General features: G+C 44.3%; 1 protein-coding gene and 1 non-coding gene across 3 annotated transcripts in view; both read left to right on the top strand.

Annotated features, from left to right (window-relative positions):
* The window catches only part of SHISA9 (shisa family member 9), a 274,740-nt gene that overhangs the window by 221,256 nt on the left and 25,899 nt on the right, over positions 1-27,585 (top strand). For both annotated transcript variants that reach the window (XM_045072090.1, XM_004750356.2), the window contains exon 3: positions 26,889-27,044. In XM_045072090.1, coding sequence (XP_044928025.1) covers positions 26,889-27,044 — 156 coding nt within the window. The remainder of the gene's footprint in view (positions 1-26,888; positions 27,045-27,585) is intronic.
* Positions 2,200-2,306, top strand: LOC123389743. The gene has a single exon (XR_006604397.1). It is a non-coding gene; the product is annotated as a U6 spliceosomal RNA (small nuclear RNA).

Raw genomic sequence — 27,585 nt, 5'->3', positions numbered from 1 at the left:
GCAACTTTGCTGTCCTGTCTCTTGCTCCTCACCCCAGGGACAGTGGGTAAGGTCTGGAGACATTTTTGTCACAACTTTGGGGGGATGTTCTCCTGACATGTGGTGGATAGAGGCCAGGACCGCTGATAAACGTCCTACAATGCACAGGACAGTCCCTGCTCAAAGAATGATCCAGCCCAAGGTGTCAGCTATGCCAAGAAAATGTGGTCTAGCATAAAAGGTAAATAAAATACTCAGCAATTACACTAGAGTCCGATAAGTGGATTCTATGCCAGAGGAAACTTAGAAGGCTGCCTGAACAAAGGGTACTTGACCCTGCTTAGGAGTTCAGGGAGGACTTCTTGGAGGAGGTGGTTACTATACTGAGTCTTGAAAGGAGAAAAGACATGGACTAGAAAAGGAAATGGGAAGAAGATATTCTGGAAAAGACCATACTGACTGGGAAGACAGAGTCATGGCAGAGCCCACAGGCTGGCTCATGGTGTGGCCTTAAATATGTCATGTCACCTCCCTGGGCCTTTCCCGTCCACCATAAAATGAGAGATTGAAGTAGGTGATTTCCAAAGTCCTTTCTACCTCCATGTTTATGATTCTGTGCCTCTAGCTTGCTTCTATTTGCAAAATGAAGTATTTGATTTCTGCTTGGTTTTATTTTTGTTGTTTTCATGGTGGGGTCTTCTCATGAGACCACGCCCAGCCTCCTGTTTGTTTACCAATAAGAAATGACTTCCTCTGGGCTCAGCTTTGTGCTGGATCCTGAGAACAGAGGTATTCCTCCTCCTCATTCTCCTCCTCATGCAACTGAAAATCTAAACCCCAAATTTGCTCATAGAAGCTCCCCTCCATCATCGTCATGATCCTTGAGCATCCCCTGGGAGTTGAAACACTGGGAGTCCGTTGGTGCCTTTCTTTTTCCTTGGGCGGTGGTCCTAGGAGAGACGGTGGTGACCTGCTTTAGAGCAGGGGGGTGTGGAAATAGAACTAGGGCAGAGATGGAGACTGTGAAATTTGAGAGATGTTTATAAGAAAGATATAACAGGACTCAGTCAGTCATTGGGGCTGTGGGGGATGAGATGGTGGTGTCCAGGTGGAAGCCTGGGGCTTTGACCTGAGCGGTGGGTGTGTGGTGTGCTCTTGGAAGATTCAAGGCATAGAAAGAAGCAGGCTTCATATGAAAATGGTGCTCCAGAACCTTCTGTCTCTCTGGTAATAGAGCCAGGGAGGCCCATGGGAATGGGAGTAGATTCCCTTAATCTCTGTAGATGGAGGCAGCTCTGAGATAGGAAAACGATGAAGACCCCTCCAAAGGGAAGAAAGTTGCACTACGCCCCCCATCTTCCTTGGCTTCCTGACATTTATAACAGATCTTGACCAGGCCACAGGAAATCCATGACTGGGTCCTGGTACTCAGCCAGGGAGTGGGGGCACCCAAAAGGACTCAGATTTGGAGCAAAATAATCTGAGCTCGGGTTCCAGATCTTTTGGTGGGATTCTCTCTCTCGGGACTCCACTTCTCCCCCTTCCCAAAGGGTGGTGATTTTTCCCATGTCCAGGGATGCTGTGAGGAGTAGGGGCTAAAAGTACTTTGGAGGCTGGAAGGTTCTGGGCTTTGGGTGGGACATACCCAGCCTGAGTCTCTGAGGTGGGCTGAGACCCAGGCTCACGCACGGTCATCCCCAGCCAGGCAGAAGGTGAGGGTTCTCTGGGACCCATGAGGGAGGAGCGGCTGCTCTCCAGTAACTTAGCAAGGAACTCTCCAGCTAGCCTGAAAGGGACTTGGGATAGTTCCAGTGTTTCTCAGCAGGGCTCTGGCAGCATGGCGGGTGGGATGAATCCCTGTATGGGACCCCACACCCCACGGGGCATTCAGCACCATGCCAGAGGTATCCCTTTATCATTGGACCAGTAGAAAATGGCCTCTCTCCTAGACTTGCTTATCTTTCCAAGGGTGGGCAGCGTGGCCTCACTCTGGTTGGAACATCATGTGTAAGGACACCAAGCAAGAGGGAGCAACCAGCTGGGCCCAAATCATATCACTGTCAGGTGCATAACTGGGATTTGACTGGAAAGTATATTCTTATGCTCAGTCTCTCTGACTGTAACTATACATGTATGTCTAGATACACAGTGTATATAAAATACATTTATGTAATATATTTATATATGTTTAATTTTTATATTTATAACTTGTATACTTTTGTGCTCGCTTCGGCAGCACATATACTAAAATTGGAACGATACAGAGAAGATTAGCATGGCCCCTGCGCAAGGATAACTTGTATACTTTTGTTTTTATTATGTTATATGTTATCTAATATATAATGTTATATATATTATGTATTATATAATTTACAAAGTATGTTTATGTATTTGTTTATATATCTGTTTATTTATAACTCATATATGTTATAAAATATAAAATATTCAAGCATTGCAAATTAATATATAGTATATAAGTTCTATATAATTATAATTTATAACAGATATATAACTTATATAATATATAATTTACATTTATTTATATAATATAGTATTACATAGTATAGTATATTATATATAGTATATATAATATATATAGCATAGTATATATATTATATAGTATAGTATATAATATATATTATATATTATATAATATATATTACATATAAGATATAAATCATACCATATTATATAAGTTACAAAGTATGTTTATGCATTTGTTTATATTTATTTACATATTTATAACTCACATATATTTTTATATTTATAAAATATTTATATTATATATTATATATTTACATTCTTTTATTTTTATAATGTGTTTGTATTTATAGATTCATGTTTGTTTATATATAATGTTTATGTTTATAATTTAGCTTAGGCTCTGCTTCATGTTCATATGTGGCCTGCTGTTAAAAACTCATGTTGGCCGGGACGCCTGGGTGGCTCATCGTGTTAAAGCCTCTGCCTTCGGCCCAGGTCATGATCCCAGGACCCTGGGATCGAGCCCCGCATCGGGCTCTCTGCTCAGTGCAGAGCCTGCTTCTCTCTCTCTCTTTCTCTGCCTGCCTCTCTGCTACTTGTGTTCTCTGTCAAATAAATAAATAAAATCTTTAAAAAAAAAAAACAAACTCATGTTGGCCAATTTCCTTCCTCCACTTCCTCCACCTCCACCTCACAAATGCCTATCACTGCATCTCAATTCAGAGGGGCTGACCCCGTATCCAGGCATATTTGTGGCCCCAGCCTGTCCTGCTCTTGTCACCTGGGCTGCCACATGGCCCACATGAGGCACATGGCCGTCCTTACACGGGCAGAGGTGCCCATCTTCTTCTTGGTCTCTGGTCATACAGTCCATGCCAGGTTTGCTCATGTGCCTGTTTGTCGCCCTGACCCCAGGGTCTGTCTAGAGTCTCACAGTCTCCCTTCAGGACTCAGATTTCAACCGGTACCGTCTGTGTTCGCTGGTCTTATGCCCGCCGGGGCCAAATGCTACTCAGAGACTCAGGGGTGCCTAGACCCCGGCAGCCAGACTGGCTCACCAACGTGGACTCACACCAGGGGTTCTGAAATTAGCCTGGGATTGGCCCCCTCCTACTGACAGAGCTAGCGGTGCTAGTTACATCTCTTAGGTGGCTTTTGACTCACCACTGTTTTTTTTTTTTTTTTCCACAAATGAAATATAATCGCAGGCTTATTGTTATATTATAACTTCACCTGGAGGAGTGGGTGGTCAGGTGGACTGAGGCTCAAGACAGATAATGGCCTTAGAGGGCTGCCGTTCTGGGATCACCCACATCTCTTCTCCCTGTTTTTAATTTCTTTTTGAGACAATAACTAAGCCATGCTGTTGACACAGTGCTATTCATCCCTGTGGTTACTCTGAGGCTGGGGAGAATTCACAACTCCAATTATAGACTGTGCCAGCCTTTGATCTTTGAGGACCGGGGGCTGGGAGCCTTCTCATTGGCTGCCTGGGGGAAAACCAGGTTCTTTCTGCATTTCTTATTCCCTTCTCCACCACCAGCTGGAAATCTCTCTGATCAGGGGCCAACTCTTGATATGCTTGGAGATCTGAGTGGCAGAGATCCATATTTTGTTTCCACCATGAGCAGCATATAGGACCCTGTTCCCAGGAATCCATGCCAACAACAGCTCACTGACTTCCTCTCTTGCCTAGCCTCTTCCTCTCTTGTGGCCCAGAATTCCTCTTATCTTCTGGACCAGAGATGGAATAAGCAAAAGCTCAGCAAATGCCTGTCCTTATCAGGACAAGTTCAAAAACCCGGAATCTGAATCTTTGGTGGTCTGGTTGTCTCAACTCTCCACTGAGTCTCTGACTGTGCTATGGCTGTCTTCCTAGTAGGGAAAGGTCACTGTATTAGAAGAAGGATGGAGTGGGGGGAACAGAGCAGTTAACTCTTCATAATATCCCCCAACATATGAATTGGGCACAACTAGTACCCAATACTTTTCCTTAAAAAACTGACATAATTTGTGTATGAACTCATATGATTTCCTTTTGCCTGCTCTCTGTCTTTCCCACTAAACCATGAGCTCCCAGAGGGAGGAACAAGGTCCATTTTCTCATTGATGTATTCCCAATGCCTGGGATGGTGCCTTGTGCATAGAGGCGCTCCAAAAATATCTACTGTTTGGGTGAATGAATGTGATCAGATCTATTCTGAGGTTCTAGAGGGACAAAGAGATTCTTGAAGAACAAATGGAAGCGTAGAGAAGAGAACTGGGGTATTTTATTCTCAAGTTTCTCAGAGCATCTCTTCCACCCACGGGCTTGGTAGAAGTTGGGTGAGGTGTGCCTGGTGAGAGAAGCAGTCTAGAATTCTGGAGAGTTGACGCTCATCCTGGCAGTAATACATATTTGCTGAGTGATGATGGCCAAGCCTACCCCCGTTTTAGGTCTTGTTTTTGGTTTTGTTTTTCTGTTTTGTTTTTCATCTGTAAAACTTTTGAAGGGACCTGGTAGAGTCTTCGAGGTATGCTGTTCCACAGTCTTCTGAGGAAGCTTCTGCCTCCTGTCTTGGGCCTCATGCTTACAAGCTGCTTCCTCCAATCTCTCTGGGCTCCTGACACAGCAGATGGAGCTGGTGCCCGCCCACGGCTGACAGATGAGCCTCATTTACAGCCCTCAACATTTAACCACTTGGCTATTTGGCAGAGTCATCTAGCTCTGAGACACTGGGGGAGCCCTCCTTGTCCTGAGCAACAGAGACACCTTCCCACTCTCATGCCTTTGTCTCTGCCAGGGACCTGGGAATGTGGAACCTAGAAGCCAGCCTCTGACCACTGGTCAAATATCAAAGACATATTTGAACCCAGCAGTATTGCCCAGAGACAAGAAAATGATGAGACAGTGTCTTAGACAAACGCTAGCTAACTTGACCGATTTCCAGGTCACAGAAATTTGGAGCAGGGTTAGAGGACACCTAATCTCAGACCCAGCCTGTCCATAGACTAATCTGTGTTCCCAGTATAAAAAAAGATGAACTGATCAGATGAGATCCCCAACAACCAAATGTTTGGGAATGGCAAACAGACTGAGCCATCCTTATGGGTAGAGAATTACCAACAGGGCACAGAGCACTATGTAGAATGCAAAATTCCACACCTCAGGAGGCAGGTTTGGGCAAACAGTCTCCTTTTCAGATGCAAACTTATTTTTGCTGTAGGAGACACCTGTTGGAGTCATAGAGTCAATCAGGATAATGTCTGGAAGCTTGTAGGCAGTGCTCATTCACCATCTTTTTCATCCAGATACATGTCCTGGGTAGTTTCCGTGGGCCAGCCATTGTGCTGGGTGTGGCATTAAACCAGTAAGCAGGTCAGATTTGGTCACTGCACATTTAGTGGAGAACGTGGTATCAGTTAAATAACCATTCAAGGAAATGTAATTTTTTAAAAAGATTTTATTTATTTCTTTGACAGAGAGAAATCACAGGTAAGCAGAGAGGCAGGCAGAGAGAGGAGGAAGCAGGCTTCTCGCCAAGCAGAGAGCCCGATGTAGGGCTCGATCCCAGGACCCTGGGATCATGACCCGAGCCGAAGGCAGAGGCTTTAACCCACTGAGCCACCCAGGCGCCCTCAAAGAAATCTATTTTTATGAGCTGTAATTCTAGATAGAAAGGATAAGGTTATTATTATTGTTAGTATCATCACCATTACTCTTATCAGAGGGACAGACTTATATAGAGGAGGAGGCTCAAGAAAGCGTTCCCTAAAAAAATTAGATATAAGCAGAGTCCAAAACGATGAACTGGAAATCAGAAGAGAGAACATTCTAAACAAAAGGGAAGAATATGTGTGAGAAGGTCCTGATGAGGGCCAGTGCAGCCGAGAGTGGCAGAAAGCCAATCGCTGGCTTGGTGGGCAGCTGCAGGTCATGCATGACCTCCTTGTATGTGGTGTGGATTTTGAGTTTACCCAAAAGTGCAGTGGGAATTGATTAAAGGATTTCAAGCAGGGGGTGATGTGATTGCATGTGTAAAGACTGCCCAGACTTGCGAGTGGTTAATGGACCAGAAGGGCTGGGGGAAGGAAATGAGGCATCTCAGTAGGAGGACCCAGGTAGAAGACAATGGTGGTTTGGTCGAGAGAAGGGGCGGTGAACATGGAGTGGGGGCGGTGGAAGATTTGTGAAATATTTTGAAGGGAGAATCAAAAAGACACAACCTTTAAAACTCCCTGGAGATGCGGGTTGGGAAGCATATTTCGTGTAGAATTACCCTGAGGGAACCAGCAAGGAGGAATGGCCATTAAGTGGGAGTTCAACAAAATCTTTGCCCCAAGCTCTGAGTTGTAAGTATGGTGTGTAATTGCCATGGGGCTGTTAGGGGTTTGGGATGGAGATGCAAGAAACTTCACTAGGAGCAGTGGAGACTGGAAACTGTGTAGTGGTGGGGCATCCAGCAAGCTCAGAGAGAACATGTCAAAAATGATTCAATCTGAGACATCGGGAGTTATAATTCATCCGAAGGTAAAAGGTTTCCCACCTGACTTGGCTCTAGTATCTCTAATTTGTTTACCCCTAGGGGTTCATTTTAAGCCAAATGCATCTTTTTAAAGATTTATGTATTTATTTGGGGGGGGAGGGGCAGAGGGAAAAGGAGAGAGAGGGAGAATCTCAAGCAGACTCCCTGTTGAGCTCAGAACCCAACATGGGGCTCAATCCCACGACCCTAAGATCATGACCTGAGTCAAAATCAAGAGTTGGACACTTTTTTTTTTTAAGATTTTATTTGTTTATTTGACAGAGAGAGAGAGAGAGCGAGCGAGCGAGCGCGCACAAGCAGGGGGAGAGGCAGGCAGAGGGAGAAGCAGGCTACCCACTGAGAAAGGATTCCAACATGGGAGTCAATTCTAGGACCCTGGGATCATGACCTGAGTGGAAGGTAGATGCTGAACCGACTGAGAGACCCAGGCATCCAAGAGTCAGACACTTAACCAACTGAGCCATGCAGGTGCCCCATTTTCACCAAATATTTTTGAGGATGGGCACTCCTTATGAAATAACTATTATTATTGAGAAAAGAGAGGGTCAGGGAGATGAAGTCACCTATCTAACATCCCACAGCCGGAAGTCAAAGACCAGAGCTCCCTATACAAAACCTTCTTCTTCCCTCCCAGTTTAGAAATATTTAGCTGAAAGAAGATCCCTCCATTCCTTGTTGGTTCTGTGTCCACACCCCTTGCCTTGTCCCCTTGTTTCTCCCTGAATCTCAGCCTATCCTCTACTGGTGATAGTGACAGAGTCACTGAGTCAAAGTGTGAGAACCCCATTTTTCTTCTCCTCACCCCAGCTGTAGCAAATGTTGGGGACTGAACATTCAGTTTCATCTGATTTCCCATGAAGTTAGAAATGGATGTTATTTTAAAGAAATGCAAATTTCATATTTTCACATCTACACACTAAGCTGTTTTTGATGTGTTGTTGTGTACTGAATCACCCCACAACTCAGCAACTTGGAAAAAAAAAAAAAACATGTTGTCACCCATAGTTCTAGAGGTTGACTCTGCCCAGCTGGTCGGTACTCATTCCGGGTCTCTTATGTAGTCGCGTTCAGATGGTGGCTGAGGCAGATGTCATCTTGAACTTTCTTTCCTCACATATCTGGCAATTGATTCTGCCTGCCTCCTGGAGCCTTGGCTGGAACTGTCAGCTCAAACATCCACACACGGCCCCTATAGGTAGCCTGGGCTTCCTCACAGCATGGCGGCTGAGTTCCGAGAGCTGGCATCCCAAGAAAGCAAGCAGAATTGCCTGGCATTTTGTGATCCAGTCATGGAATTCACAGAGCATAACTTCTGCCGGACTCGGTTGGCAGGAGCAAACACAAAGATCTGTGAGGCTTCAGCAGTAGGGAATACAACACAGATACCCCACTGGATGGAAGAAGTGTCAACATTGTATTATAAAAAGAACAAACGGACTGGGGAGATACTGTAGTGACCACCTTGGGAAATGTAACCTGCCACAGGTAATAGGAAGTGAAGAGTGAAAGGAAACACATTAGTTGAAAGTGCCCACATTGTGTGTGTGTGTGTGTGTGTGTGTGTGTGTGTGTGTGTCTACTTGCAACTGAACATTTTCACCACAATGTAATTCTTGGCTAGTGGTTGCAAACACTTTCATTGCAACAGAATTCATGGCTAGTGCCATAAGGGAAGACAGAGTAAAAAGACAGAACTCTTCCCCATGTAGTTGCTGCTCCAGCTGCTCTGAGTTTGTTATGGTTCCCTAAAAACTACACAATGCTTTTCTGTCATTCTTCACCTTTGTTCTTAGAGGAATGATCTCCAGTGGAGAGCTTGCAGATTCTAAGAAGCCTACCTTCAGTCCTCCAGATAAAATTAAGTCTCTATGAAGTTCCTCGTCTACATTTCAACAACTGTGCTTTTCTTTTTGGAAGAAAGCTCTTTGGTTCTTTTTGCATAAATACCTGTTCTTATTTCATGTATGCAACAGCCTTCATCTCTCTGAGAATATTAATTGCATTTATTTTAAAGTCCTGACCTAATGGTTCTGTTCTTTCTATATCCTTGGATTTACATTATTCTACTTTTCGAGATTATCTTTTCTATTTCATAGTGTTGGTGTTTCCGTGGGTTAGGTGTGTCTGGATCTGGATTGGGTACTCATCTTTGTGGCTAAGATTCCTTGTTAGATTGTCTACTGGGTTTCTTAGCACTGTCTTTCTGGGGAAGGGAAGGACAGGGCCTGTGGTTACTTGCAGTTCCCCAGCTCTGAAGAAGAGGGGCTGAGGAAAGAGGGGGATGTATCCCTCAATGGAATGCTTAGGCAGTTGGTCTTCTGGGTGGCAATGATTCTTCCTGGGCACCTCCGCCATCTACTTTGCATATCACTCTGTCTGTCTGACCTAAGATTTCTCAGTCATGCTGGATGCCTCGCTAAACTGAGAAGCCCGAGGCTTGGGTTCTACTTCCCTAGCAACTTCCTTTGCAGCACAAGACTAGTAACTTGTCAGTGTCCTCACCGCCTCCTGTTTCCATTACTGCTGGGATGCTTGAACCCATCTTCCGCAGCTCTCTCCTCCGGTTTGGATGGTGCCCCGTGGATTCCTTTTTTAATCTAATCCCATTTTGGCCCCACATTTCAGAGATTCCTCAGACTTTCTGCTCTGCCAGCAGAACTTTGTGTTGCTAAGCAGGGTAATGTCTTTACATATTTTTAAAAAATTATTTAAATTTACTTTATAATTTATATACAGCAAAATTGATTCTTTTTGGTGAACAGTTCTGTGAATTTTGATAAATGTGTGGAGTCGTGTCATCATTACCACAGTCAAGACCCACGATGGCTCTATCTTCCTACCTCACCTCCAGATTCCTTGGACTGTCCCTTTGGAGCCAACTCGGCATCTCACAACCACAGACCTGTTTTCTGTCCCCATAGTTTTGCCTTTTCTAAAATGTCATATACATGGAATTCTATAGTATCTGGCATTTTGAGTCTGCCTTCTTTCACTTAGCGTAATGTGCATATTAAAAAAAATCTCTTGCTTTCTCCTTCTCAGTGCTAGTCCATTGCATGGATGTAGCTTGTGTATCAGATCACCAGCTGAAGGACATTTGGTTTATTCTAAATTTGGGGCGATTATGAATGAATCCACTTGAAACATCACAAGGTTTTTGTGTGCGCGTAAGTTTTCATTTCTTTTGATTAAATACCTAGGAGTGGGATTGTAGAGTCTGATTCTCAGTATTTGTTTCACTTTTTATTTTTTCAAATATTCTTTTTTTATTTTATTTTTTATTTATTTTTTATTTTTTTAAAGATTTTATTTATTTATTTGTCATAGAGAGAGAAGCGAGAGCAAGCACAGGCAGACAGAGTGGCAGGCAGAGGCAGAGGGAGAAGCAGGCTCCCCGCCAAGCAAGGAGCCCGATATGGGACTCGATCCCAGGACGCTGGGATCATGACCTGAGCCGAAGGCAGCCGCCCAACCAACTGAGCCACCCAGGCGTCCCTCAAATATTCTTTTTATAAATTTAATTTTATTTTTTCAGTGTTCCAAGATTCATTGTTTATGTACCACACCCAGTGCTCCATGCAATATGTGCCCTCCTTAATACCCACCACCAGGGCCTCCCAACCTCTCACCAGTGTTTAACTTTTTATTTTTTTTTCTTAAAGATTTTATTTATTTATTTATTTATTTGTCAGAGAGAGAGAGAGAGGGAGAACACAAGCAGGCAGAGCGTCAGGCAGAGGCAGAGAGAGGAGTAGGCTCCCCACTGAGCAAGGAGCCCGATGAGGGACTCGATCCCAGGACCCTGGGATCATGACCTGAGCTGAAGGCAGCGGCTTAACCAACTGAGCCACCCAGGCGTCCCCAGTGTTTAACTTTTTTTTTTTTTAAGATTTTATTTATTTATTTGACAGAGAGAAATCACAAGCAGGTGGAGAGGCAGGCAGAGAGAGAGAGAGAGAGGGAAGCAGGCTCCCTGCCAAGCAGAGAGCTCGATGCGGGACTCGATCCCAGGACCCCGAGATCATGACCTGAGCCGAAGGCAGCGGCTTAACCCACCGAGCCACCCAGGCGCCCCTCCCCGCCCCCCCAGTGTTTAACTTTTAAAAGAAATTGCTACACATCTTTTTCCAAGGGGGTTATACGATGTTACATTCCTAGGAGCAATGCATGAGAGTTTCTGTTGCTTCACACCTTTGCCAGGGGACTTTTGATTTTGTGTTTGTTTTTGCTATTCTTTTAGATGGGTAGTGATATCTCATCGTGATTTCCTTTTGTAATTTTAAGGGTATTTTTTGTTTGCTTTTTTAGACCTTGTTAATCCTTTTTTAAGAATTTGGCTTAGGAGGGGTTACTATATAGTAATTTTTATCTTGAAACAGACCGTCTCAGATCATTTAAGTACTTGCAATATTACCTATGTTACAGGGAAGTCGTTTACTGCCCACACCACACCCTCGCCCATTGGACTGTGATCTTGTCAAAGGCAACAGTAGGTGTTATCCATTTCTCTTTCCCCCGTACCCAGAAAGATGCCTGATCTAGGATTGACCATAGCACATAGGGATTATTTGATAAGTGTGTTATTCAGTGAATGAATTTGCTGAACCTGCAATTAGGAAGGATTTGATTTAATGAACCTCCATCACTTGGAGCGTTCTCAGAAGATCAAAATGGTTAGGTTGTTTTTATTGGGGCTTGAATGTCTTTAAAATGTGGAGATATGATGGGAAGAAAGATTTGATATTACAGATTCTTACACGTGCTAAATATTAAGGTCAGTGGTTTTTGGACGTATCTCGTTTTATCCTATTCCAGACTCTGTCATAGCTCATCAACTAGTAGAGAGAAAGAAGCATTAGTTTTGGATGAAGCTGCCTTGGTCTCTACTGATTGTGACCTTGACTACATGGTTTAGAGCCTCTTTGTGGCTCATTTTTCTCATCTGCAGATTGTGTACAATGATACCTAGTTTACAGAATGGCCTCAGGTATAATGAAGGACGTGTGGGTAAAGCACTGGTTATGTACATTTGTTTGTCAAATTTTTGGCAAAGAATGCCTAACACAAAATTTACTATCTTAACCATTTCTAAGTGTACCATTCAGTCACATTAAACATAGTCACATTATTGTGCAACTGATTTCCCCAACTTTTTTCATCTTGCAAAATTGAAACTCTCTACCCATTAAACACTAGCTCCCCATTTCTAAACCAGCCCCCCAACCCAGGCCCCCCAACCCAGGCCCTGGCATCCACCATTCTACTTTCTTTCTCTGTGAGTCTGACCACTCTAGGTACTTCCTGTAAGTGGAATCATCTAGTATGAGTCTTTTTATAGCTGGCGTATTTCACTTCATGTGATGTCCTCAAGGTTCATCCATGATGTAGCAGGTGTCAGAATTCCATTCTTTTTTAAAACTGAATAGCATTCCACTGTATGCATATTTCACATTTTCTTTTCTTTTTTTTTTTTTTAAGATTTTATTTATTTGAGAGCGAGAGAGAGCGCGTGAGCAGACACATGAGTTGAGGTTGGAGAAGAGGAAGAGGGAGAGACTGATTCCCTGCTGAACAGGGAGCCTGATGTGGGGCTCAATCCCGGGACGTTGGGATCATGACCTGAGTTGATCATGACCTGAGTTGAAGGCAGACGCTTAACTGACTGAGCCACCCAGGCGCCCCTATAGCACATTTTCTTTACCCCTTCATCCATCAGTGGACACTTGGGTTGCTTCTACCTCTCTGCTATTGTGAATAGTGCTGCAGTGTAAACCAGAGGCAGCAGAGCTCCTTCAATTTTTTTTTTTTTTTTACATTTTCTTCAAGTTTTTTAATGGTTTCTTTTTTATTTACATATTTTTTATTTTTTAATTTAATTTTATTTTTTCAGTGTTCCCAGATTCATTGTTTATGCCCCACCCCAGTGCTCCCTGCAGTACGTGCTCTCCGTAGTACCCACCACCAGGCCCTCCCAACCCCGCACCCCCCTTTCCCTCCCAAACCGCTCAGTTTCTTTCTCAGAGTCCACAGGCTCTCATGGTGTGCCGCCCCCTCCAATTTCCCCCAACTCACTTCTCCTCTCGTTCACCTTAAGACCTCATAGCTGACACATTGCTGGAGCACGATTTGAACCCATGTCTCCCATCTCTAAATGACCTGTTCTCTCTCCATAACCTCACTGGGCTCTCAAATGCTCCTTGAGAGGAGGGATTGGCGTCCTAAATCACAAGGGAAGTTGTTTAGGGAGCGTTGGAAGATATGCAAAATGGGGAGAGACCTGCTCGCATCTATCACTGTGAACCAAAGCCATCCTCTATGTGATAAGCCCTTAAAACAGATTCTCAAAGCTAAATGAGGAAGATGTGCACCCCAATTCAAGTGGGCTCTTTGAGAGACCAAAATATATGGGTGATAGGAAATCAGCGAGTGCTGTCCCCCATGCATTGGTTCTTTGAAGTTTCAACCAAAGCAAGAGCTAAAGGTGTTTTGGGTGCACACTGAAAATTCCCTAAGCAACAAGTTGCCTGCTGTTAGAGCATCCTCCAACCCCTGTGTAGAATCACCTTTCTTTCTTTCTTTCTTTCTTTCTTTCTTCTCTTTCTCTCACTCTCTCTCTCTCTGTCTCTCTCTTAAGATTTTATTTATTTATTTGACAGAGATCACAAATAGGCAGAGAGGCAGGCAGAGAGAGAGTGGGAAGCAGGCTCCTCGCTGAGCAGAGAGCCCGATGGGGGGCTCGATCCCAGGAGCCTGAGATCATGACCTGAGCCAAAGGCAGAGGGCTTAACCCACTGAGCCACCCAGGCGCCCCCGTGTAGAATCATTTCTACTCAAGACTTGGTATAGGATATATTGTAGCCTCTGTCCGTGGTTGATCTGCGTCGTGTTACCACCCCCCGAAGGACACATACCTGAGCAGTGTGGTGTCCCTGGCGTTTGGTTAAGCTGAGCCCAGTTCCTCATTTGTTTTGTTGCTCTGCTTTTCTGTTGTGCTTCTTTGCCAGCCTAGGGATCAAATCGTCCATCAACAAAATACTTAGCCAGGGCACATACAGTCCAAAAAGAAAAAAAAAAAAGTTTCATGGCAACAAAAATGGCTGTTGCTAAGCTAACCCATTTAATGCATTTTTCTTAGTGAGAAAGCTGATTTTTTAGGTAGCGCTCCTTGCCTACTGCCTGTCACATAGCAGGTGCCTGAAAAAAATGGTCTTTTTTTTTTTTCTTCTTCTTCTTCTTTTTTCCCCTCATCCTTTCCTGTGGGAATTAGAATTCAGTTCCGTGGAGGAAGCTCTAGGAACTGGGAATGGAGGCGTGGAGATGAAACACATTCCCTAACCTCAGGGGTCTGGGAAAATAAGCCCTGGGAATAAATTAGAAGTATTCCTCTGGCTAAAGAAACAAAGTAAAAGGAGTGTTACAAATTGAATCCTGTCCCTCTCCAATTAACATGTTGAAATCCTAAGAATCGGTGCCTCGGAATGGGACCTTATCTGGTTGCAGATGTAAATTGGTTAATCATACTGGAGTAGAGTGGGCCCAATCCAGTACAACCAATGTCCTTATAAAAAGGGGGAATGTAGACACAGACATGCACGTAAAGAGGACGCCATGTGAGGATGGAGGTCGATATTGGGGTGGTCCTTCCACCAGCTCCGGAATGCCCAAGATAGCTAGCAAACCACTAGAGGCTAGGAGTGAGGCATGGAACAGATTCTTCCTCACCTCCTTAGAAGGAACTGACTCTACCACCACCTTGATCTTAGCCTTCCATCAACCCAGAACTGTAAGACAATACATTCCTGTTGTTAAAGGTCCCCCTCTATGGTTATGGCAGCCCTCGCAGATGAATACAGAGAGCTGTTGAAGTATTTAAGATAGGAGAGTGTGAGGAGGTTCCCCTGGAGGATATGATGTATAAGCTGACCCTGCAAAGATGATTCAGAGGCAGCCCGAGAAACATGTAGAGGGAAAAGGAGAGCATTTTGCACAAGAAAATAGTATTTTTACCTGTGGTTAATTGTTGCTTTCCAACTTCTTCTAACAAGGTTGGGTATCTAGTTTCTAATCCCACAACACATTTGGACTAGAAATAATGAAGGCCAAAAGGACAGGCTGTTGCTCACCATGCAGCTAATAAAGGTCTAACCATGATGGAGGAGGGGGAAAGTCCTAAATAGATGGAGTTGGGGGGAAGTGGGTGCAGGGGAAGGAGAAGAGGACATGGGGCAGGAAAGAAACAATCAGGCCACACTGGGCTATCAAGGGGATATGCACTGGTAGATGAGTTCATGATCTTGACTTTGGGGAAATGGCCTCTGTGCACATAAAACAGCCTTTCGTATTCCCAATGATGATGCTGAGCCTTCGGTGGTGAGTTAACCTACTTCGGAGATGTCCCGTTTCAGAAGCGATACCAACAAATGGGCGTTTCTTGAACATGCTCATTGATGCTACTTCCCCTTAACATGGTCCTTTGTCACTGTCTTCGATAATCTCTCTTTCTCAGAATGTAGATAAAGAAGGTCTTCAACCTTCTAAAACTGGGTGACGTACTGTGTCCCTTGTGCAGTCATGGAACTCTGTTTTGCTGTATCACGCCACTAACTTCACTGGTATTAAGGGTTCTCTGCATCCCCAGCATGGTTCTTAGTCGGCCTCCTATTCTGGACTATCATCTCCTTGGGGTCCAGCCCGAGACTTGAAATGAATCTCTGCCCCTCCAAAGCCTGCATAAAAACTGGCCAGAAGTGAACATTAAATAAATATTTAACAACTCCAGTTTAAAATATCCCCATCCTAAATGGTCAAAATAAAAAAATATATATTTTGCATGCTTAGAGATACAAACCCATGGGTAACACAAATGCCTCATTTACCAAAGGTTTTACGATGATATATGTGCATTTTTCCCTCCATTACAAATCCCTGCTGGTCCCTCTGCTACCAAGATTCAATAAGATGGATTTAATTCTCTTTCTCCATAAACCTTTTCGGTGAAAGCCTGGCCTGCTATGTTCTCTTTTGACAAATTCAGGGTAATTTTGAGTTGGATTTGTTTTTTTTTTTTTTTTTTTTTTGCTTGCTTGTGGCCAGAGAAAAAATCTACATGGTGTTTCAAACTATAATTTCCAGGTTTTCTCTTTAAAAGGATACTGGGCACAAAGGTTTGGAAAGGCTAGAAAGGAACACAGAGCTAAAAGCCAGAGCTCGGCTATGATTTCTGAACATGCCTTCTCTATTTTGTTGTTGTGAGAATTACCAGTGCTACTGGCCCCTGCAGGAACATCTCCTCCCCCTTTGTCCTGTTCTGAGACAACTGAATGATCTGGAATGTGTCCAAGAATCCCGAGTCCAGAGAGAGCCTTATGGAAACCTACCGCTCTCTTTTTGTGGCTACCCCATCGTGTCATCTTTGTTTCCTGGACAATTGGAGCCTCTAAAGCTTTGGCTATAATGTCTTTGATGGTTCTTCTGTTTCGGGTGGGGTGCTGAACTGTGTACATGTGGTCTCCCGGAGGAAGCTGCTATGTCCCCATTTTAGAACTGAAGACTGAGGCTCAGGTAGGTGTTCTCACATACCCCCAAGATTCTATTGGCAAAGAGAAGAACCAGAATTCGAATCTAGAACTGACTGAGTCAAAATTCCGTTCTTTCTTCATTATGTCATGGCAGATGCTGCTGCTTGTGGCTCTGGGACCACTCTCTGGCTGCAAAACTGTACTTTGGGGCACAGAGAGGATGTTGGGGAGGGCGCGGATGAAGGAGAAAGCTGGGCAGGACCAACATGGCCTCTTGGTCCAGGCAACCTCTTGGGTGTTGAAAAAACTTTGGGAAAACATTTTGAGTTCCTCTAATTAGTAGGTGGTGCAGGAGCTAGGACTTGTCCACGAAGCAAAATACCTGGGACATTGCAGACACTCAAATACATGAGGAGGAACAGATGCGTGAGCAGGATGGAGAGAGGTCGGGGCACAGGTGCAGTCCACAAGGCCGTAAGGGATTCTCAGGTTGGGGTTCGAGGGGAGTCCTGCTCATTCCCTGGGTTATAACAGTAGGCTCTGTTCTCTGTATGAAGAAGGAAACAAAAAGACATAGATCTGACCAGCGGTTTAGTGGTCTGAGGGGGAAATTTTATAAGAAGGAAGATACTCAAGACAGAAGAGTCTCTTTCCATAGAGAAGGTTCAGGGCTGCACCTCTAGTTTCTTCTTGTCCTTGCTAGAGGCAGCTCAGCTTAGTGGAGGAAGCACCCATTTTGCCATCAGACAAACCTGGGATCAAATCCTGACAGTTACTAACATGTTGTGTGACTTTGGGCAAGCACATCAACCTCTCTGGGCTTTGATTTCCTTCTGTGTAAATTAAGACTGTAATACTTGTAGAAATAGGGTGTGTGTGTGTGTGTGTGTCTGTCTGTCTGTCTGTCTGTCTGTCTTAATATGGTTAACGTGGTTTTCTATTTGGCCTTTCTGAGTTTGTGACTTTTGTCTGAGTTGGTCCATGATAAGCATCTGCTTGGGAGACAAAGGAGAGTAGAATAAAGTAAAAGGAAACACTCCATGCCACCATGTGAAACCCACTGCCCGACAATGAAAGGTTCTGTTAGCAGGATCCCTGCTCTCAGACCATCCTGGTATATGAGGCTCCCTGAGGAAGGTCAACTAGGAAGTCTGGTAGTGAGGTCATCCCACTTCATGTCTTAACTGGCTGCTACCTTACAGTTCAGAGCTGCTTTACTTTGAGTTCCTCCCAGAGTTCCAAACCCAGGAGTGAAATGAAGGATCCCTGCCCTCAGCATTCCCTCATCCCCCATTCTCCCCAACCAACGAGGGAAAGTCTAGTGACATTTCCTTCATCTCTTCCTCTCTTTCCTTGTCATTTTCTCATTTCCCTAGAATCAGAGGAGGCAGGCTTCCTATCCTTTTGCTTCCCTGGTCCACCCTTGACAAAAACTCCGAAGGTCTTGCCTGCCAAATCCAAATCCGGTCCTCAATATGCTAAAGAATGGAGAGAAGGGCATGGAGAGGGTGTCCTCAAAAAGCTAGAAATGAACTACCTGTGATCCAATAATCACACTCTTGCGTATTTAAAAGGGATGCACTAATTCTAAAGGATTCACGTATCCCGATGATTACAGCAGCTTTATCTACGGCAGCCGAATTACGGAGGCAGCCCAAGTGTTCACTGTTACATGAATGAATAAAGACGATGTGGTAGATACATACCATGGAAGATTATTCAGCCATCAAAAAGAATGAAATCTTGCCATTTGCAACATGGATGGAGGTAGAGGGTATTATGCTAAGTGAAATCAACCAGCCAGAGAGAGACAAATATCATAGGATTTCACTTCTATGTGGAATTTAAGAAACAACCCATCCCCCCAAGAAAGGACTAAAGGGGAAAAAAAAGAGAGACCAAAAAACAGACTCTGCACTATAAAGAACACACTGGTGGTTATCAGAGGGGAAGTGAGTGGGAGGATGTGAAATATGGGATGGGGATTATGGGGTGCACTTGTGATGAGCATTGGGTGTTGTACAAAAGTGTTGAATCACTATATTGTATACCTGAAGCTAATATAACACTGAATGTTAACTATATTAGAATTTAATATTAAATTGTATTTTAAAAACTAAAAAAAAAAAAAAAAAAGAGTAGAAAGAAAGAAATTGAGGGGAGGGAAAAAACGCTTTCCAAAGTCAGTCATGTGACTTAAAATTATATCACTGTCGGGCTGCAGAATGATTTTTTGAATGTTAGAAATTTGAATTTAACTCCCTTAGGCCCAATAAGGAAGTGGCCAAGAGCACAGATTCTAGAGTCAGAAGGCTATGTCTTTCTACCATATGCAAATGTTATAACTTTGAACAGATTTTATCTTTGTGCCTTGATTTCCTCCTCTGTAACCTGGGCTTAATAATAGTATCTCATAGAAATTCTATGAATTATTGGATTGGTTCAGGTACAGAATAGTGCCTCGTACCTAATAACACCCCTTTGTGAATTATGTATATAAGTGTGTCTTCACCATCTTTATCATTAATCAATTAATATCATCATCATCATCATTATTTTTCTGCATGTTTCTTCTGTTATAAATCCTAATTCCCCACCCTTACCCAGACATGTAGATGCCATGGCCATCATGTACGTCATTAGACAAAAGAGAAAAATACATTAATAATTTAACAAATTCCACTGTCCTTAAGACTATGCTGTAGTTGCTACAGTTGTTTCCCATGGGAATATGGGTTTATAATTCTGATTTTGCTAGACATGTATACTGGACTTAACACCTGAGTCAATAGCTGGTGGATAACAGAAGCCATGTTTCTTATTGTAGGTGTGAGAGCTAACCCGTAAGCAAGAGGAGGAGCCTAGAATGATCCATGTGATGATGGATTACAGTTAGAGATACCAGGATGAACTCATGTTTAGCATAAAGTAGATACAGATGGTTAATATATAAATATTTTTAGACACCTATACATATGAGTTAGTACACACACATGATTTCCTTACTCTGTCTGCAGAGAGAGACCAGAAAGCAATGAGCACACCCAGCACCCAGATCTTGGTTGCTGAAACCATTCTACAAAATAAACAACCAAGCCTCCCTGGAGAGATGGCTGATTCTAGTACTGGACAGGGAATGTACAAGATGAACCTACAGCAACTTGTATTGCTAGAGAACAAGGAAGGTCTTGAAAGGGGGCCATAGGAGCCAACTGAGAGTTTCCAATGGCCAAATCTGGAACAATCTGAGCAAACAAACAAGAACAACAACAACAACAAAAACCCAAAATAAAACAGTATTGGTTTATAACCCAAAGTGATAAAATTCATGTCTATGTGTCCACACTGGTATAAGAAAGTTTTTGAATAATTAAGTAGGGAAAAAGAGACAAGTCTCCTGTGAAGAAGAATTCTAAATAATTTCTGTCCTCAAAGAGGTGGAACGTAACTCCTTGCTCTTAAAGTGTGGGTTGCTTAAAGTGGCTTAAAGAGTATGGCATGAAAAGAGAAAAATAGAGTAAAAAAAATAAATAGAGTAACTTTACAGTGGGAGAAACTTGACAGATACTACTTCGGGCAGGTGATGAAGGTTAGCGTCAACAGTGATAAGGCATCATAGTGTATATCCTTGATGGGTGATGATGAGAATGTCACTTTACAGTTCTCCTCCCCCAAACCCGTAACCTCCGTCTAGTCATGAGAAAATCATCAGACAAATTCCACACAAGGGCCGCTCTACACAATACCTCGCCTGCGGTCCTCAAAACTATCCAAATCATCAAAAACAATGAAAGTCTAAGAAACTAACAACCAGGAGATACCTAAGGAAACATGATGACTACGTTTAATGTGGTAGTTGGTTGAGATTCTGGAACAGGAAAAGGACATTAGGTCCAAGCTTAGGAAACCTGAATACAGTGTGGACTTCTGTTAATAGTAATTTATCAAAGTGGTTCATTATTTGTACCATACAACACAAGATGTCAGTAGCAGGGGAAACTGGGTCTGGGGTGGGAACGCTCAATGCGATCTTTTTATTTATTTATTTATTTATTTATTTATTTATTTTAGGGGAGAGAGAGAGAGAGAGAGAGAGAGTGAGCGAGCATGGTGGGGAGGAGCAGAGAGAGAAAGAATGTCAATCGGATGCCACGCTGAGCGTGGAGCCCCATGTGGGGCTCAGTCTCCCAATCCTGATAGCATGGCCTGGGCTGAAACCAAGAATCCAACGCTCAACAGAATGCACCACCCAGACGCCCCTCTCGGTGCCATCTTGGTAGTGTTTTTATCAATCTAAAACCATCCTACAGTGAAAACCTTATTTTAAAAGATATATTGGGGGCTCCTGGGTGACTCAGTGGGTTAAGCTGCTGCCTTCGGCTCAGGTCATGATCTTAGGGTCCTGGGATCGAGTCCCACATCAGGCTCTCTGCTCAGCAGGGAGCCTGCTTCCCTCTCTCTCTCTCTGCCTGCCTCTCCGTCTACTTGTGATTTCTCTCTGTCAAATAAATAAATAAAATCTTAAAAAAAAAATAAAAGATATATTGTCTGTAGATCTCTATCTTGTAGGGCTGATGTAGGAATTAGAGATACAGTGCATGAGAAATTCCTTGCCAAGCCAGGCACATAGCGTACACACTCCAAAACAGGACCGTTTGACCATCTTGTGCCTTTCTGAGCTGTTCTTCCTGTGATGTGCCTTGAAAGACTGGCTATTGTTGGTTTTCATCCAAGAGCAGCCAAATTGGTCCAGTTTCTGATAGTTGTTATTTGTCTCTTCTACACGGAGAAGCCCACAGCATCCTCCTAGTGTTTGCAACTGAGCATTTTTACCTTAGCTGACCCTATCTGAATTGCATTTATTTCATTTCTGTTTAGTGACTAAGGTATAGCACATATAATGGTACTTGCACAGCAGTTACCTGGGGTAAGTCAGCCAGATGCTTCCAATTAGAGTAGCTCTATCTCACTCTTCTTTGAAAACGAGTGTTAAATACAGAAGACCCTGCTTCTGTCTTAGGAAAGAGAGCACAGGGACATCATCAACTTCTTGTTTGTTGACCGAGGCTCTTGTTGGAAAACAGCATCCCAGAACAGCAAGTCCTTGTTAGTTATTTCTAAGAGTCAGAATGAGTTGCAAAATTATAATAGGCAGGGAAAGCTTTTTCTTGTGGCATTGGGTAGAAGTACCTTTCCGCAGAGGTGAAGGTGGGTATGATATCTCTGGGACCAAAGTGTATCTACAAGAGAAACTGTCCTGCCGAGAGCAGAACAGTGTTGGCAAGACAGTGTTGGTCCAACTGAATGCTTTCTATGGCCATGACTATGTAAATTAAATGATATACACAGAGAGATAAATAGGTAGTTAATATATACATATGTGTATGTATACATATGCACATAAAAATACATATGCAAATACATTTATACCTACATACTCTCCATCTTATTTTTCTTCTCGCCTCTATTGGCAAGGACAGATCGTACCCACTCTTTGCTCTTCCCTCACCCTATTGTTCCGTTTTGCTTAGATACCAAACTGGGCTGGCTTCCCATCTAGACTTTGGTCTCTCCTCCTTGGCTGGATATATTTGAACAAAACTCATAGAGAATCTGGGTTGCCAGGTCTACTCCATCTTCTCGTTCAGTAAAATGAAAATAACATTTAAAAAACCCAGTCACAAATGTCTGTTTAATAATTCTTGATTGCTGCCCTGAGACTGGATTTCAATATTTGCGAATATTCGATGTCTGGAAGCGAACACAAAATGGCTCTCTAAAACGGCCGGAAATTTGCTTCCTGTGGCGCTGCTTATGAGAGCAGGAATGTGACTTCGGGGCAGTCCCATCTCTTCTTTTGTGAGGGATTCCTTTGGTAAGCCATCTTGGTCAGGCCTACTTATATTAACTAACTATTCACTGCCCTTGAGGTAGCTCAGGACTTGGGAGAAATCATCCAGAAGCAAATACTTTATAATAGCGTATTAAGTATTCTGTTGAATAATATAAAGGACTGTCCCAAGAGATGAGGAACATCGGTACAGATTTTTTTATTTTCTTTAATGAAGTGTTTAACATGTCCCCTGGCAGGCCTGGAAACGAAATTTGAGCCTAGTGGGTGGGATCTAGGATTAAGGGAGCAAGGATTTGGGAGAAAGGGTGGGTTTGACAGAAGTCAGCTCTTTAACTAGACAAGGCTCGTGTTTGGGATTTACTTCCAGGGGTGAAAAAAACAGGACTTGCCATAAAGACATTAGTAAATTAGCTTATGAATGTCTTTGGGCATTCCCAATGTACTACTGAGGCCAATTGAAATTTCTTCTAAATCTCTGTAGAATACCCAGGAGCAATGCCTTTAACATCTTGACATAATCCCCAGGCCTTTTTTTTTTATAGCCACATGGGCAGCCTCCCTCTGGTCAGCTTCATTTCCCCGAGGAAATCCACACAATAATTACACTAGTCCAAACTCTACATTGCAAAGGACAGTAACCTTGAAGCATACTAGATTATTAGAAAGGGGTTTCCCTATCTTCTTTGATTTTCTCCTGTTGTCCTTATTCCTTCACAGTAAAGAGCTTCTCCACATGGCAGGTTGAAACTCACTTGAATCCATGACCTCCTGGCTCCTTGACTCCAAAGGTACCAGATAGAAAAACTCAAGGAAGCATTCTGATTGATCCCACCTAGACCATGTGCCTGCTTCCAGTCTAAGAAGAAGGAGGCATCGTGATTTGTCCAATTTGGATCCCATGCTCACTTAAAGTGGCCAGAGGCGTGAGTTACTGGCCTGATTTCCAAATACCAGCTCTTAGACATCTCAATAAGAATTTCTGTGGTGCCAGAGCACACTCTGCCCCCCGGAACATGGAGGGTTGCAAGTGCTAAGGCCTTACTGTCCTCCAGAAGCAGCCGTCATCTGATGCCTGATGGGAATTGGTGTAGAAATAAATAGTCAGAGACTCATTTCCCCATGGGGTGACAGAATTCTGAGACAGGCATTCAACACCATTTACCGGAATTCCAAAATAGGATTATTCTCTAGTTCACTGAAGTTGTGTCTGCTTTCATTTCCCTGTCTTCCTCTCCTACCCCTTTTCTATAGTATCCCTTGAGCTTTCCTCCCAGATTTGCTCCTGTTTGAGTCCTTATCTCAATGACTTCTGGGAAAACCTAGACTAAGATAGTCGCCATGATGGGCGGTTCATCACGTGACTCAGATGCGCCTGGTGCGCTGTGCCAGAGGACGTACTCGCTCTGAACACACACAGCTAGTACCTGTCCAGAGAAAAAGAGATTGTGAAAAACAAAACAAAACCACAGAACCAGCACACAGTGAGAACTTAGGGTAACTGCTCCAGCTGGACCAGCATTTGGGCATAAAACATGTCTGGCGTAACATGCCCAGAGAGAGCAGACAGACCTCCCCAGCAGATTGTTCTGGAGGGGAACATGTCAGAGGATCTTGGGGTCCATGCTTTAGCAAAAGTTCTACCTTATGCAACACCTTTTCCATGATTTCATTAATCTTGGGCCTTCCTGGTGCCCTGCTGATTCTCAGCCAAGAAGCTATCATCGCAGAAGGATACACCCCCTTCCTCCCATGTTGGCCAGAGGCTGGGTTTTGTGGCATATGTTTGGTAACCCGGCCACTGTGCAGTGGTCTTATGTGCATGTGCAGTAATAGAAGTGCTCTTCTTATCTCTGTGTCTTAGCTGTAGTCTCCCTGCCTCTTTCCATATGGGTGTATTGGTTTCTAAAGCCAGACATACTCCGTATCTGTCATGGATTGGGTTGTGTAGAAGCAGCACTTGAAGGAGGGGGTCAGGTGTATGAGACTGAGGGAGTGCAACAGACACACACAGACACACAGATGTAGACGCACACACACGCCCCTTTCAAGTTGGAAACAAAACAGGAAAGATAAAGGAGCTGCTCAAGGATGGGGTCTCCATCTCAGATAAAATCTGGACTGGGGGTGGTCAAATTATGGATTGGGAGGGAGACAAACCATAAATGACTCTTAATCTCACAAAACAAACTGAGGATTGCCGGGGAGAGAGGGGCTGGAGAGGGGGGTGGGGTTATGGACATTGGGGAGGGTATGTGCTTTGGTGAGTGCTGTGAAGTGTGTAAACCTGGCGATTCACAGACCTGTACCCCTGGGGATAAAAATACATTATATGTTTATAAAAAATTTTAAAAAATACTTAAAAAATAAATTTTAATCCTAAAAAAAAATTATGGCCCTTGGACTAAAACTAGCAGCCACCTGTTTTTATAAATAAAGTTTTATTGGTACACAGCCACACCCGCTCATTGACATCATATCTGCGCTTTCTTGCTGCAAGGGCAGAGTTGAGTGTTTGTAACAAGACTGTGTGGCCTGTAAAGACTGAACCATTTACAGTCCGGCACTTTACGAAAGAACGTTGTTTATTCTAATCCCTGGGAGCTCTAGAGCATCCATTACCTCATAAAGCATCCCGACCTTGAGGCAGAAGGCTGGTCTGTGTGCTGTGTGTACTAGGGTCACCCAGTCTCTGCTGGCCGACCACCCCAGGTGTTGAGGGTGAGGTGCATGAAAGACACTAAAGCCAGGGCAGTGGTTCCCCAGAATAACTTCCTGGGTGTTGGGGGGGCAGCTGGGAGCTGTGCACAGCCAACATAGCAGCTGGGGAACGGGCGCGCATGGTCAGTAACAGAGATCTCTCAAGACAGCACCAGCACCCACTGCCATGTTTCTCTGGATCTGGCCGAGTGCTTCATGAAGCTGGCGAGAACCTGTATTTCCTGCCTGACACTGAGCCATAATCGCCTCATCTGGACTCCACCTTGCCTCACTCTCCCCTTCACTCCGCCCATCCCACTGCTGTTGGGGTGATGGGGAAACCCTTCCCAAGGCGGCCTGGGCCGTGCCAGCCTGTCCAGCCCCTTCTGCTTCCACTTGACTCACACTCCCGCTCTGCAGCCACGTGAGGGGGCGCCCTGGACTCCTAACTCTGCATCCCCTCCAATTTCAGGGCTTGTAGCCATGGCCTTCTCTCTGACCTGAGCACCCACCCCAGCGCCCTCCACCTCCACCCACAAGTATAAACACATCTAGATTTCTGGATCTAAGCTCTGAGACTCTTGTCTCCCAGTAGACGTCTTGAACCTCTCTCCCCACAAATCCAGTTCCCTCTAAGTAGCCAGTACTTGGTTCGTGTGTCTTGGCTTATTTCTTTTTCTGTTTTTGCAAATCTCACCATGCAAGCAATAGATTTCCTCTTCTTTAACAAAGATGCATTACTTTCACATTTGCTTTTTCTCCCTTAGCAAAAGGACCCCCCAAAACTAGCCAGGTTGGCATATATAGAGTTAACAAATCTTTAAAAATTAATTAATTAATTAATTAACTTGAGAGAGAGAGAGAAGCAGACTCCCTGCTGAGTGAGGAGCTGGCAGAGGGCTCGATCCCACGACCACGAAATCACGACCTGAGCCACAATCAAAAGTCTGCGGTTCAACGGACTGAGACACCGAGGCACCCCTAGAGTTAATTCATTTTTTTTTTAAGATTTTATTTATTTATTTGACAGAGATCACAAGTAGGCAGAGAGAGAGAGGAGAAAGCAGGCTCCCTGCTGAGCAGAGAGCCCGATGCGGGGCTCGATCCCAGGACCCTGGGATCATGACCCGAGCTGAAGGCAGAGGCTTTAACCCACTGAGCCACCCAGACGCCCTGAGTTAATTCATTTTTAAACACATTTTTCCCCCTAGCAGCTGCAGAATATCCCATCATATGAATGTACATTGTGTATGTAATACGGACGTACATTAATTTATTGAAGAATTTCCATCTTTACGGAGTCGAGTTTGTTCCTCTGCCTGTGCTCTTTGGTCACTCTTTATCGACAACGGTGCGAAAACCATCTCTGAACAAATATCTATGTATTCTGACACTATTTCTGTAGGCTCCGTCCCCAGAAGCAGTATCGTTTGGTCCAAGTACACACTCACTTTCCGTTTCCAGACCCACTGCTACCTTCCTTTCTGCAAATGTGGCAAACTGGGCACCGGCGTGAGGTTAGGAGACGGGCCCGTTTCCCACATCCTTGTAACATTTGCCCATCTCTTGGCAAAGGAATGGCTTCTCATTCTCACTCTCCGACTTACATTTCCTTGGTTATTATTGAAGTTAGTTATATATACATATATATATATGTTTGCCCTTAGCCCATCCAGGCTCAGCTGCTTTCTAGGGAGGGTCCTGGAGCCCCGTTGCTGCTCTGCCTCTTGTGTCCCCAGAGGGTGGGCAGTGGGGGACCCGGCGATGGTGGGCATGCGTACAAGGTCCGGCTCCACCTGTGACCACGCCCTGCTTTCTCTTCACCTGCAGACACGACCCAGATGAACAACGCAGTGCCCACCTCGCCTTTGCTCCAGCAGATGGGCCATCCCCATTCGTACCCCAGCCTGGGCCAGATCTCCAACCCCTACGAGCAGCAGCCCCCGGGCAAAGAGCTCAACAAGTATGCCTCCTTGAAGGCGGTCGGTGAGTCCTATTCTGTTTCTCCTCTCCTTTTCTGTGCTTTTTTTCCGCTTTTCTTCCGACTGCTTTTTTTCTCATCCTGTCTTTTTTTTTTCTTCCTACTTCTCCTTTTCTTTCTCTTCTTCTCTCTCAAAATCTGTGTCTCTCTCTGTCTCTGCCACTCTCACCATAAATTTCTGTCTCTTTTCTCTCTCTCTCTCTCTCTCCCTCTCTGTCTGTCTCGCTCACACGTGTTCTGGGTCTCTCTACCTGGGGCCCAGATTGCCGGGAAGCAGAGGCCCTGGGCTGCTTCCTCTCTGACTGGATCAAGTCCTACCGTGCCACGTGGGGCAGGGTGGGTGAGTGAGGGACACATGTGGGGGTTGTTTCCCTGGGAGGAGGGCCTGGAGGCTCTTTGCGTCTGACCAACAGCCCAGCCCCTTCGTCATCCACTGTCTGCCCTCCTGAATCCTTAGAGAATCCAGGACACTGAGTCTCCAAATGCATTGGCCTCTAGTGGGTCACCCCCGCCCCCCACAGTCACCCCATCTCTGAGATGTCGATA

The sequence above is a fragment of the Mustela putorius genome, unplaced genomic scaffold, assembly GCF_011764305.1.
Source record: "Mustela putorius furo isolate JIRA1106 unplaced genomic scaffold, ASM1176430v1.1 tig00004007_pilon_pilon_pilon, whole genome shotgun sequence".
NCBI lineage: Eukaryota > Metazoa > Chordata > Mammalia > Carnivora > Mustelidae > Mustela > Mustela putorius.
This window is presented reverse-complemented; position numbering and strand designations above follow the sequence as displayed.